This window comes from Phascolarctos cinereus, unplaced genomic scaffold, assembly GCF_003287225.1.
Source record: "Phascolarctos cinereus isolate Bilbo 61053 unplaced genomic scaffold, phaCin_HiC Scaffold_5;HRSCAF=322, whole genome shotgun sequence".
NCBI lineage: Eukaryota > Metazoa > Chordata > Mammalia > Diprotodontia > Phascolarctidae > Phascolarctos > Phascolarctos cinereus.
Window position 1 is genome coordinate 340,254,952 of NW_027555958.1, and position 15,131 is coordinate 340,270,082.

Sequence of the window (15,131 nt, forward strand, 5' to 3'; positions counted from 1 at the left end):
CAACAGTATGGATGCAACCACCCCCTCCCTTTCACCAATTTAAATTAAAACTCTTTTGTTGGGCTTTACACTTGCCACAGAACTGAAACTAAAATAACCTGTTAGATAATTAGTCACAAATATGATTCTGATGTTTTTCTCCCCCATACACAAAAAAGTTCTGTCTGAAATATGTCTTCTTGTAATACTAGGTCCTGCCACCACAGTACTTGGCTGAGTTCACAAATGTGTTGTAATCTGTAGCTTCCTTGTCACTTTTCTGACTCTCTTCTCCTCCTAGACTTTGTTTCCTAACTAATTAAAATCCCCTGCCGCTGCTGCTACAGGGACCACCATAGCCACCTTGGTCATGAGGTTTGGCAAAATATTGGCTCCTGCCAAAAGAGTAGGAATCCCTGCTTCCAAAGTTTCTTTCCTTCTCAGGACCAAAATTTGAGGACTGATTGTTGTAGTTGGCAAGGTCATTGTAGCTTCCACCATATCCAAAGTTGTTATCACATCTTCCATTGCCATAGCTGTCATAGCTCCCACTCCCACAATAACCACTGTTCTGTTTTTTGTCACTCTGTCCACAGCCTCTGTTTCTTTTAAAGTAACCAGGACCACTTTATTCATAACCATGATTATCTCAGATTCATTGTAGCCATGTCCATTTAGGCCATATCCTCCATCACCATGACTGCTACCAAAACCACTACTGAAGTTTCCACCATAGTTAGTTATTATTTCCACAGCTCTGCCAAAAATTTTGTGAGGGCTCGCATTCACAGCTGTATCTACCTCTTCCACCATGACATAGGTAAAAAAACCAAAGCCTTTGGAACACTTGGGATTTGGATCCCTCATTACCACACAGCCTGTGAGCATGCGTCGTGGCTCCTTAGACTCTTGTCTGTCATGTGAAAGCTCAAACATCTAGTCAAGAGCTTTCACAGCTGCTCAGGCTCCTTGAAAGATTCTGACTTTGACCTGGCGAGAACAGTGGCAGACACTTCAGTGATCCTTCTCCAGTGCTGTTGAGGTCAAAAGAGAGCTAGCTTAAGAACATACCTCAGCACCCCAATTTAAAGGTTGCTAACTAATATTGAGAGTAGCATGCTAATGAAGTGGTGAAGAAATCAACATGTAACTTTATTTTTAACAATTTTCAATAATATTTTATTTTTCCAATTGCATGTAAAAACAATTTTTAATATTCTTTAAAAATTTTTTTTTGAGTTCTAAATTCTCTTTCTTTTCCCCTCTCCTCCATTTCCCCGCAATAGTGAGCAATTTCATATAGGTTATACATGTGCAATTATGCAAAACATATTTCCATATTGGTCATGTTATGAAAGAAAACATAGAACATGCCAAAAAACTACCAAAAAAGTGAAAAACAGTATGCTTTGATCTGCATTCAGACTTCAGTTCTTTGGAGTGGATAGCAGTTTTCATTATGAATCCTTTGGAATTATTTTGGATCATTGTATTGCTAAGAATAGCCAAGTTTATCATCTTACATTATTTCTGTTACTATGTATAATGTTCTGGTTCTGCGTACTTCAATCTGTATCAGTTATGTAAGTCTTTCAGGGTTTTTCTGAAAGCATCCTAGCCTGTAACTTTAAAAACAGTTTTCTCTTTTCAACTCAATTCAACACACATTGATTAAACACCCTCTTTGTAAGAGGTACTTTACTAGTTCCTCAGTAGGCAAAGACAAAAATGAGAAATGGTCTTATCCTACAAGGTGCTTCAGTTCACCATTTTTTTGGAAACAATTGAAAATGTTCAAGAGGAACAAGTCAAAGCCTTTTTGATTTTTTTTTTTGGCTAGGCAGTGGGGTTAAGTGACTTGCCCAGGGTCACACTGCTAGTAAGTGTCATATGTCTGAGGTCAGATTTGAACTCAGGTCCTCCTGAATCCAGGGCTGGTGCTGTATCCACTACGCCACCTAGCTGCCCCTCAAAGCCTTTTTGAGAAACAGATTTGCCTAAGGTTTGAAGCAGGAGTTATAAAATGCCTGGGAGCACCTGCTTCAACAAAGAAATTATTTAGTATTATCTAGGTCTTGATTGAAAAAAGAAAAAATCTAGAGGAACACAATCATCAATTAGTGTTTTAGGTAATCCAGCCTCTACTCATTTGTAAGAAAGAGTCAAGAATATCAAAGAAACAAATGAAAAAAAATGTAAAGGAAGGTTTCAGTTAACATAAGAAAAAACATTTTACAGGAATTATAGCTTACAGCAGGAGGGCAACAAGCCAAGTTATGATTATTAATAATTTTTCAAAAATTTCTCAAAAGCTTTATGTTTCTGTGCTTTATGCTGTTTTATCTCAATTTGCATCTGGCATAGCCTGAAATAATCATATAATTGTCAAGACCCAACCTTACTTTGTCTGTGAAGGATATCCAGGCAAGAAAATTTGGGTTTGTCTTCTGGTTAACTGACAGTGATGATGTTAATAATTTAATTTTTCCCCTTCTTTTAAACAGAATGTCCCTCCAGACCTGTCTATATGTACCTTTGTGTTGGAACAATCCCTATCTGTCCGAGCTCTCCAGGAGATGCTGGCCAACACGATGGAGAAAGCAGAAGGGGCAAGTACTCAAGTCTACATAGAATTTTAGCATATTATGAACTTAGCCACCATATAATCAACTAATCTATTTCTTTTACAGGTATTACCACATTCTTGAGTTTAAATGTATCAAGACAGTGTCTTTTGGTTATTTCTTCAAATTTATTTTAAATACTCTTACATAAATGACTTCTGTGATAGATTGCAGAGCTACAAAAACTTCAACACTAACTTGACTCATTGGAGAATTCTTTGCCACTGAAATATATTCTGATGATTGATACCAGCATTTTTATTGTGATTTAATGTTTTTATTTTCTATGCTAACATATTATATGATACTAACTGCCCTGTGTGTGATCACATTTCATTATCTTTTATTTTATTCTGAGTTATTTTTAGCCATGTAACTATTTCAGCTTTTGAACAATTGTTGTGGATGAAATTTTACAGTACTGTCATATATTTTATTTGGAATGCAGAGATAGAGAGAATGTTGTATCACCAAGCTCTGCTGTAGTTTTGCAAATAAACATTCCTTTACTTATTCTTCTAGGCTACTTATTGATGCTGATCATACCATCCCTTAGCTTGTCTACATTTTTTCCCTAGTTATGTAAGTGGGTAGAGGAGATAGAGTGTGGGACTTGGAATCAGAAAGAACTGAGTTCAAATAATGCCATAGACACTGGCTTTGCGAGCCTGGTCAAGTCTGTTTCCTGATCTGTATATGGGATAATAATAGGACTTATCCCATAGGATTGTTGTAAAGATCAAGTGAGATATCATATATAATGCCCTTTGTAACCTTAACACAGTATAACACAGGTCATTTCATTTTATATTATTATTGTTGTGCTTATGTTTATTTTATTTAATTAGTTATTTTCCACATGACTTAGTGGGATCCAATTTCTGGAAATTACCTATTTGTGACTACTCATTAAAACTTATAGTTAAGCCGGTCTTCTAATAATGTTTTGAAATAAATGTTGTAGCACGTGGCTTAAGCAAAAAAGTATAGTTATATTCTAGATATGAAATTGAAAATTTTATGTACTATTCAGTAGAGACAAACATTCTTGTTGACAAATTCAAATAGACCTGTTCTTTCATTCATGTGGATATTCTCCCAATCTATGCTTGTTACTATGCTTGTCTGACTTCTGTCCATGTCTTCCCTTATGTTTGCTGCCAATATGTTAGTACCTTTCTTTCTTTTCTCTTGATGTCATAAAAATGAGTACAGTAGCCCATAGATTGTCCATTAGTTATCCCTTGTTCTTGCCATGTGACTGTACCTTCTTTTTCATTCATATGTTTGTTTGATAACATCTCTTGCTCTCCTTTTCTATTTGTAATTTGTTGTACACTGCTTAGATCTACCATGCCTTTCTCCATTGCCTCTGAGTGATATTCATTTTCACATCTTCTAGTACTAGAGCATTCCATCATTTGCAGCTACATTACATCACTGGAAGAATATTGGTATGAAAAAGATGTGCAGAGAAATTTGGGGTCAGTAAAGAACTTTATATTTATCAAATGTAGTTCAGTTTGGTTTTTTCTTTCTCTTCAATTTTGGGCCCAATTGTCCATTATAGACAATGTAAATGGAGTGAATACACACATACACTTTTCTATATACACACGTATAATAATAGAAAAAACCCATAAGTCAGGATCAGTAAAAAAGTTAAATGGTTGTACATATCAGACTAGAAAAGTAATCGCCATTTATGACAGTATAACTTCTGTCTGAACTTTCAATTTTTTTTCAGTTTCCTACAGTTTAAGATATAGTTTTATGTGGTTTAGATAGATTTTAAATTACTTAAAAATCAATTTGAATTCTTATTATGCTCATAAGAAAGGGGAGGGTAGTAAAGATGGTATTTATTGTAAAGTGAATTTGGTAGTATTTATATTTTGAATTAAAACTTTCTGTTGAGTTTCAAATTGAGAGAGTTGTCAAAGCCCTGTCCAACTTCTAATCAACCATGAAGCAGCTGTGTCATTAAATTTTTTTTCTTTGTATTTTAACATTTCAATTGGAAAAAAACTTTACAATTAGTGTAGTATATGTATAATTTCTATTTTTTTATCTGGAATTTTAGTTTAAGATAAAACAAGAAATAATAGAAATTTTCTCAAAACAACTTGGTTTTTTTCACCCCCAAAAACTTCAGTTCATCGTTAAGTGACATTGATGCATGGCAGCTTGAACATGAATCTGATCTACGAACATGTGAATGTCTGCTGAGAATCTTGAATACATACATATATATATATATATATATACATATATATACATATATATGTATGTATATACACACACATGTATATGTATGTATACATATACATATATTGCACCCACATATACTTAAAATGAAAAACATGTTACTATTGAGGTATGATACCTTTTGAACATGGAGCATATCTATAAACCATTTGAAAATCTGTTGAGTCTAAAAAATAGTGTTTTTTTGACACACACATATACGTAGGATGCTAAACACATTGCTATTTCACGTCTATATCTTTGTATGATACAGCTACAAGTCTAGCTTAAGCAATTGATTGCATTTTTACAATATGAGGTTCTTCTGATACTAAATTTATGTTTATGAAGTGATTTGAAGCATTACTTTTTTAAAGGCACATTACATGTTGATGCTGACTTGTAATTAATATTTTTCCTTCTAAAATATTTAGATTTAATAAATTTGTAATATGATTTAAATTTGACAGGGCAATAATGGAGGAGTAGCACAAACTAGTATAGTTGAGCTTCCTCTCCATAGCTCCCCAACAAAGATCTAGAAAATTCACCAATCTGAATTCTGATTGTGCAGTCTGAGGGAAAAACAAAACAAAACAAACCACCATAAGTCATTTTTTCAGCCCAGGTTGGTATAGAAATAGAAATAAAGAGGATTGTAGACACTGGGGATGAGGTTTGGCCAGGACTGTGTGCAGTTCCTGAAAGAGGAACAAAGCTCTGCACTAGGGAAGGAAGTGATCCCATGGGTCCCTGAACTAATGCAAAGTGTGAGAATGGGTGCCATATGGCAGCACTGTTGCTTACTACCTAATTTTGGGTGATAGATTGGGTTGGGCTGAGGAGGGGAACTATGCCTAGGAGTGGTAAAGAGTATTTTTCGGGTTCTAGTTGTATGCTGAGTGAGGAATAGGTTCAGATAGAAACAGTAGCTGTGTGACTCTGACCCCAGGAGCAGAGCTGGTATTTAGGTCTAGTCTGTTACTCAAGCTCAAGAGTGCAGTGGAATAACCAGGGCAGGAATCCAGACCAAAGGAGACCCTGCAGTTTGGTCCCCTTTAACCTTCTGAGCTTCCCCAGAAGCCTGGTAATTGCTGAGTTCAGTAGCACTTTAATGGGACTTCTAGCTAGTGACAAGCTGACAGACCCAAACCAAGATGAGGAACTTGGAAGAGTTCAGACCAGGAAGGAAATGAGTGACTTTGTCCTGTTTCCAGTGACATTGGTAGCACTGAAAGCTTCTATGTCCCTTGCCTGAGCTAGCTATGAGATCCAGAATAACACAACACTAAATACTGTAGGAAAGCAATAGAAACCCTTAAAAGAGCAAAAGTTCAACGCACACATTCATCCCAGAAGTGTGAAAAGCCCAGCCCAAAATTAAAATCCATAGTCAAGAAGTAGACTGGGAAAATGAGAAACAAAAAAAAAGAGAATCCCACTATAAAAAGCTATTATGGAGATAGTGAAGTTCAAGATACAAGCCCAGAGGAAGATAATTAATCAAAATATCTATAAGCAAAGCTTCAAAGAAAAATGGAGCTTGGCTGAAAGTCCAAGAATTCTTGGAAGAGTTAAAGCATTTAAAAGAGCTAAAAATGATTTTAAAAGGAAATGAAAAGCACCAGAGGAAAAAAAAATGGGAAAAGAAATGTAAGCTATGGAAGAAAGGCATAATAAGAGAATTAATAGCTTGAAACAAGAGGTACACAACATTACCCAAGAAAATAATTCCCTTACAATTAGAATGTACCAAATAGAAGCTCTAGGAGATATCAAGAAATATTAAACACTCAAAAGACTGGAAAAGAGCAACAGTGTGAAGTATCTCATGGGAAAAATAAGTCACCTGGAAAACTGATTGAGGAGAAATAATGTAAAAAATCGTTGGACTGCCTGAAAATCATTACCAATGAAAAGCCTGTATATCTTAGTTTAGGAAATCATAAGACTTCCTAGCTCTCATAGAAACAGAGGACAAAGTAGAAATAGGAAGAATCCAAAGTCACTTCCTGAAAGAAACCTCCAAACATAAACTCTGAGGAATATTATAACCAAAATCCAGTTCTTAGGGCAAAGAAAAAGTATTGTAAGCATCCAGAAAGAAAGAATTTCAAGTACCGAACTGTCACAATTAAAATTATAAAATTTAGCAGCTTTCATTATAAAGGTGTGGAGAGCTCAGAATATTATATTCAAAAAGGAAAAAAAAAGTGTTAAGACCAAGAATAATCTGTCCAGCAAAACAGTAATCCTACAGAGGGATAATGAATTTTTAATGAAATAGAAGTCTTCTAAGCATTCCTGATGGAAAGAGTTGTGTAGAAGCATTGTCATACAAACACAGGAATCAAGAGAAGTATAAGAAAGTAAACATGAACAAAAAGATCATCACTTTTGGAATACATAGGAACCCTGATCAGCTACTCTATGACCAACTTTAATTCTAAAGGACTCATGATGAAGCTTGTTACTTGCCTTCAGATAAAGAATTGGAGTCAGTGTGAAGAGTGAAGCACATTTCTTTTGGACATGACCAGTGCAGGTATTTGTTTTGCTTGACTACACTTGTTGGTAATAGGTTTTGTTTTTCTTCTTTTTTCAAAATGAGAGGAGGATGAACCACAATAAGAGGGGAGGAAGAGAATGCTGACCTGAAAATAAAATAAATTGAATAGAAAAATAAATTTGGAGTATGAGATGTATAGGTCATTTTTTTTTAAAACAAGACCTTTATGATTTTATTAAGAGTTAGAGAAAATATTGGTTCAAATAATGTAAGGAAAGAATCCTATCTAGAAATTGTGGTGTTCACCAGAATAGTGACAAATCAAATTTTGACCTCTGCTGGGAAATATTTCTTCAAAAGGTAAATGGGATATTTAAAATTTTTCATATGAAGATAGGAGAATTTTAGACCAAGAGATGAATGAATACTATGTAGAAATCAAATCAGTAACTGTTCTTTAAAGGTTTTGCTTCTCCAAACAATAATTTTTTATGGCAATGAAATTTTAATATATTAGGTTAGTAAAACAATATTTCATTTTATATATTTATATATAAATATATATTATACATATTATACATATATTCGTTTCTCTCTTTGGTGGTAAGTGCTCCCTTCATACTAATTCTCTCTCCTTTCTCCATCTCCCCCTGTAGTCAACCATCTAGTTTGTAGATTTTCTGAGTCTCTTTTCTTTATAATCTAAGTATTATTCACTTTGCTGGTAGAATAGATCAAGGCTAAAGAAAAATCTGAAACTCAGATTATCTAATTGAGTTATATTCTCAGTTATAAAAATGCTTTATGTTGAATATATTTTGGATATATGATTAAAATGAGTCTGTGTTATAGTGGATAGAGGACTGACTTTAGGTCAAGATTTAATCAATAAACATTTATCAAAAAGCACCTTTTATGTATCAGGCATTGTGATAGCTGGAAAGACTTGAGTTTGAATTCTGCTTCAGACAAGTTTAATCTATCAGTGTCTCAAAAAATTCTCTAATGTAAAAAAATTATAGAGTTGCCAACCTATATCAACAGAGTGAATTTCCATATTGAGTATTCTCTACACTGACTATATCACAGGTCAAAGCTCCTCTTTTACTCCCACCAGAAGATTGAAACAACATGATTTATACCACCCAAAATTTCACTTGCCTGTGGCAGTATTTACCAAACTTATTTAGCCATGCAACAGTATGAGACTTAGTTTAAGCTTTTTTAATGGGACCTGTAAAATGGTAGTATGGCAGATATGAAAGTATGGAATAATCCTATGAATAAAGTAGGACCTTGGGAAATTTTGGAGGAAAATTCATTTAAGAAATGAAATGTGATTTTGCATTCAAAATTTTTGTATATGTTGGTACTTTTTTTTGCTATTTTAAAATGTCTGTGATTTCATAAGTTGTGGGTATCTCTTCCACTGATGATGATATTGAAAACTGCTATGGCTGAAGAATTTATCATCTTATGACCAACCTTATGGAGTTGAAGCTCTCTCCACTTAAATAGGCTGGACCTTGGGTATCAGACATATGTTTTGGGGATTTATAATCAAAACCTCTCAAGCCAGGTAACATCTATCAGTGCTTGTTTTCCAGTTATATAACCTTAAATATGACCTAGGGTCATTTTTATTCTTTGATGACTTTGGTAGAAGACATAGTTTTGACATATACATAATTTGATAGTTATTTTAAGGGGAAGTATCGCTAGCATTATTTTTCCATCCTATTTCCATTTCTTATTGTATGAAATGCAGCTTGGAAAATTATCTTTGCAATCTTTGTATCATGCCCATCCCCCTTGTTGCATCATGATAATTAACTAATGGAAGTAACATTGTGGGAAATTAAAAGCAAAATATATTATTTAAAAATAAAATACAAATGTTAAATAGTTTTATTAATCATTTATAATTTGGTTTTTATGATAGTATCAGGTGAGTTATTTTCTATGAGTTTTCTCAAATTGATCCTAAGATAAGTAGAATTATATATAACACAACTAACCCAAAATAACTTGAAACATTTTCTAAGGGTACCCTTGCATTAATTATGCTGATATTTTAATAGAAAGCAAAGGTACCTGTCAAAATGTGTTGTCTGTTTATGATCCTTATTTTGTTATACTTCTTAAATAATCCCTTTTAAATGACTAAGAATAGATGACTTTCTTTTTCTATGGAAAAACCAAATAAGTTTATAATTTCTAATAATGTTACTGTTAAAGTGTAAAATACTAAAATTTTTATTATAGGGATATATGTACATGCATATATAGATACATACATTATAGGGATAATATATAGTTAGTCAATATGTAGTTAGTCAAAATAGCTAATTATTATGAAAATTAGTGTATTGATTATAGCATCTTCTTATTCTTCTGATGCGCAGTATTACCAAGGAGTGGATAGACTCCTTGAGCTGGAATCAAGAACACCTGAATTCAAATATAGCCTCAGAAGTTTGCTTGTTATGTATTCTTGGGCAAATCACTTAACTTCTGCAAGCCTCACTTTCCTCACCTATAACACGGAGATCATGATAGTATCTACCTCCCAGGTTGTTTTGAGGATAAAATGAGATAATATTTGTGAAGTGCCTGGCACATAATAGATGCTAGATAAATGCTAATGATGATGATGATAATGTTAACTATTATCAAGAAACATGGTGAATTATATAAAGTATTAGAGTATTTTGAGTGTAGCAGTGATTTCAAGGTACATGGCAAAATTAAGTTCAGTATAATTTTAGATAAATACAATAACTAAATATAAAATCTGTGAAGACCTATTTGATTTCATCTTCATAATTCTATTTGGTGATAAAATGAACAAGAGAACTTATCTACTCACAAACACATGTATTTAAAAGCCTTTCCAATACCCTAACTAGTCTTTTCTTATTGATCTATGTCTTGGGACATATATTATTTCACTATATATACTACGAGGAAGTGAAATATGATATTAAAATATCTGTATGTCTGAGGCTTTATTCTGACCTATTTCTTTACTTTGACTCTTTCTTGAAATGTTGAACCCAGAAATGCTTCATGGTTTTCTCACTGTTGAGTAAGTTGCTATGTCAGAAATTTTTTGCAGGATTAGTAAATATTTTGATTTAACTCCCTTGCACTTGCAGGATTTGGCAACTCAGTTCATTGTTGCTGTTACTTAAAAAAAAAAAAGCTCCTAGGTCATCGGGTTATGATGGCCTTATACTAAGGGACTTGAACATACATGTTGATACTACCTTAAATACCCTAACCTCCCAGTTCCTCAGCTCTCTGGCTGAGTAGTTTTGCGGCGGAGTGCTGTCACACTAGAGCAAGATTTTTGTCTTTCAGTAACACAGGGAACTGGGTGTAGAGTTGTATTCTGTTATAAGCTTGTGTTTTAGCTTGTGCAGATCATGGTGGCTGCTGGGGAGGGGCTGCTGAGTAGATATGTTAGGAATTAGCCTTCTGTGTTCTTAGTTAATTTGTTTATGAGTGTGTTAGTGCCTAGGATTCTTAGATTTTGCAGACAGCTGATATTGCTTTATCTCTTGCATATAATTCCTAATTTAAAGAGTTTCAAGAGGTTGTAAGGATTGGAGACAGTGTCTATAATCTTCCATCTTGTTTATTACAGATCTTGGAAGTCACTTTAAGATGTCTAATAGACTCTTGGTGACGTGAGAGTAGAGGTCAAAAAAGAGATTAGGGCTAAATAATAAAATTTGAGAATCATTTGCTGAGAGATGATAATTGAACCCATGGGTGCTAATGAGATCAAACAAAATAATAAAAAAGGAGAAAAGAAGAGGGCCAAGGACAGATCCTTACAGAAGATCCCATCATTAGGGGTCTTGATTTTGATGAAGTTCTGGCAGAACAGTAATCATATAGGTAGATCTTCAAAATCATTTTATAGAATTAAAAATAATCTAGATGATAGACGTTCAAGCCTCAGTGTAGACGTCTATGAAATATGGGACAGTGTAGAGAACAGAAAATCAGGAGGGAGAAGTGTTACAAAAATCTAGGTAGGAGAGAGTATAAGAGGAGGTGATATTATCGAAGGCTGCAGAGAGGTCAAGAAGGATGTGGATTTAGAAAAAAAAACCTCTTAGTTTTGGAAATTAAGAAATAATTGATAACTTTGGAGAGGGTAATTTCACTTGAATGATGAGGTGAGAAGCCAATCTGCAGAGAGTTTAGAAGAGAATGAGAAGGAAAGTATTAGTAACTGTTGTAAATGGGCTTCTTTTGGAGTTTAGATGTGAAAGGGAGTTCAGATCTAGGATGATAGCTAGTGGGGATCAGTGAGAGGTTGGGTTTTTTTTGCACATAATAGTATTTTTCCCAATTACATGTAAAGATATTTTTCAACATTAATTTTTGTAAGATTTTGAGTTCAAAATTTTTCTCCTTCCCTTCCTTCCCTGCCCCCTTCCCAAGATAGCAAGTGATCTGATATAGGGACATGTACAATCATGTTAAACATTTCCACATTCGTTATGTTGTAAAAAGAAGAAATCAGAACAAAAGGAGAAAACCACAAGAAATAAAAAACAACAAAAAAGTGAAAATAATATGTTTTCTATCTGCATTTAGACTCTATAGTTTCTTCTCTGAATGTGCATAGCATTTTCCATCATGAGTCTTTTGGAATGGTCTTAGGTCATTGTATTTCTGGGAAGAGCTAAGTTTGTCATAGTGGATCATTGCACAATGTTGCTGTTGTTACTGTGCCTGGTTCTGCCAAGTGAAAGTTTTTTAAGGATGGGGGAGACATGGGAATGTTTGTAGGTGTCAGGGAAGCAGTCAATAGATAGGAAGAGACTGAAAATTAGAGTGAAAGTTGCTCTGGTAGAGGAGGCATTCTGCTCCAGAAGATGGAATGGAGTGGAATCACTTGTTCACATAGAGGGGTTTGCCTTGGCAAGAAGGGCCAACTCTGGGCCATCCCTTTATGTGAAATAGAGTTGAAGCGGAAGATAGAGGGGAAAGACATCTGAGAGTCATGTGAATGAGGAGGAGAGAAGAGAGTGCTGTCATTTGATGAGACATTTTTTTTCAGTGAAACATGAGGCAGAGTTCTCATTTATAGAACCATACAAACAACACTGGTGATAATGGACATTTTTGCTTTACTGTAGATCTTAGATTATGTTTAATGGATGGACTTTGATTGTGCCTCCTACATAGGTATGAACATCCATATGGAATGACTAATCCTTAGCAGGTGGGATAATTTGATTAGTTTAGAGTGACTCTAAGCTTAAATCTAAACTTTAGACTGTTGTTGCTCTTGTACTGAGCCTATGGTTAGGCCTATAGCCTTTGTATATTTAGACATAGCTAAAGGGATGTAGTGGGGCAGCGGGGTGGCACAGTGGATAGAGAGCCAGGTATGGAGTCAGAAAGACCTGAGTTCAAATCTGCCCTCAGACACTAGCTGAGTGACCCTGGACAAGTCATTTAACCTTGTTTGCGTCAGTTTCCTCATCTGTAAAATGAGTTGGAGAAGGAAATGGCAATATCTTTACCAAGAAAACCTCAAATGGGGTCATGAAGAGTCGTACATGACTGAAAATGACAGAACAACGAAGGGATGTAGAAAGACTTGTTAGGGAAGTACTAACACCTTTGGAGAGAAATTCAGAGTAATATTGAGCATGGAGAGGAATCAGATCAGAGAAACAGAGATGAAAGAAGAGACTTTGGCATCTGCATGGGGCATTGAATTTTACCCTTCAATAGAAGTTTTATCTATGTAATCAGAATCCTTTGTACAAAAGCAGAGTCTTAAACATTGGCCTTGAATGGTTTAACCTCATAAAATTGATCAGGATCTCGTACTCTACCCCCACAAAAGCACAAAGCTAGACAGCAGTTCATCTGAAAAAAAAATCTGTTTGGTAAATAAAGAGTATGACATGTCCTGGTCAAACCATATCTGTAGTCTCTGTGTGTAATTATTTGTATTACCCTTTAAGAATTACATGAATAAGCTGGAGAGAATCAGAGGAGGGCATTTAGAATGGTAAAGGGCCTGGAGGTCATGCCTGATAGGGATTGGTTTAAGCAACTAAGAATGTTGAGCTTAGAGATGAAGGGGACATGAAATTGCCTTCAAGTATTTGAAAGGCTGCAGAATAGCTATTAAACCTGTAATTTGTGAGTCTGGGGCATAAGAACATCAGATAGAAGTTTTGGAGAAGCAAATTAAATCTCGTGTGTGTGTGTGTGTGTGTGTGTGTGTGTGTGTGTGTGTGTGTAATTATCTCTATGAACATGAATCTTATGTACTATATGAGACTGTACATGCAATAATACCATAATTCTTACTAATATTGTTTTTGTAGCTGGATGTTTATAAGTAAGGTGGATTTTAGTGTGTGTAAGGAGGACTTTGTTATTCCTTTTTAGATAATAGTTCCAGGATCCTAGATAATATTTCCCACGAATTATGGTTGAAAACAACTTCTACTGCGCTGTTGCAGTGAGACATAAGGGTGACATAATATGATATTTACTGTGCTTGCGCTATGCTAGGTCACGACGATGTTGCTAAAGTTAACCTGTGAGCTTAATGTTGGCAAGATGCCTTCTTTGTCTGTTGCCCTATAAAGCAAATGGGCACTGGTCAGTAAGTGGGGAACCCATTTTGGGATTTGAGTAATGCATAGAGGAGTGCATGTACCTGCCTTGATTGGCCCCCATTAAGGCTTGGGGGGGGGGAAGTCTGTGTGTTTGCCTCAGCCAACCCCCATTGATATTTAGGGGATGAGAATTGTACTCCTATTCTTGCCTGCCCCTGTGAGAAGTGTGATTAGGGAATGCTGTGGGAGTTGGTGCTCCCATTATCAGCAACCCTTTTGAGAAGACTAGACTAGAATAAAGTAAGCTTATTTAACCCCTCCAAAGATGTCTTCCTGTCTGACCAAATCAAAAGTGAAGCTGTGCTAGGATACCTGTTAGTGATAGGAGCCCTCCTGTGTTCTCCTGCCCAACAAATGGTGTTATCTGTGTGTTTACCTGTGAAACAACGTTGTATCTCTGATAAAATTAATTTTAGCCTTCTCTGCTCTCATGTCTTTTAGAAGAAATGTAGAGGAGAGGCAGGTCATTGAAGAATATCAACTGAGTGTGAGAAACGAGCTTTCTTCTCAAATAATAATGCCAAATAATTGCTTTCAAATTCCCGAGTTTAGAATTTGATTTCCAGGGAAAACAGTTTATTTCATTGTTTAACATTTTTCAAAGTCTATGTATATAATCTTATCTATTACAAAAAAAAAAATCTAAAAGCTTTATGGACTTACTGTTAAATGGAGCAGCTTGGTTCTCTTTCTTCCAAACTTATTTATTTTTCAGAGGTAAATCCTGTAGTTATTTATATCACCTCTTTGAAATGGTGTGTTTAATTTTGTGCTTAAAAAAACCCCCCAATAAAACAGGTCATTCTGGTTTAATGTAAATAATGTATTAAGTAAATCTGGAGATTATCGATAGTATCTTATAAATGAATGTGAATTTGATAGGGGACTTAATTCAGTTCCCCCCCACGTTTTTCTCTCTCAGGAAAGAATGAGACATGAGAATTTATCAGTTTATAAACATAATTAACCACAGCTCCTTCTTTTTAGAACATACTTTTGAGAATTTCTATATTCTCTTTCAAATTGATACTTTTTTGTATGTTATACACAATTAAGTTGATTATATTCATTTAGTTTAATTATTTACAACTCATTTTTAAACCATAT

General features: G+C 34.8%; 1 protein-coding gene across 1 annotated transcript in view; it reads left to right on the forward strand.

Annotated features, from left to right (window-relative positions):
* Positions 1-15,131, forward strand: part of RYR2 (ryanodine receptor 2) — a 794,727-nt gene that overhangs the window by 258,903 nt on the left and 520,693 nt on the right. The window contains 1 exon segment of the mRNA XM_078156251.1: positions 2,484-2,588. Within this exon segment, the coding sequence (XP_078012377.1) occupies positions 2,484-2,588 (105 nt within the window).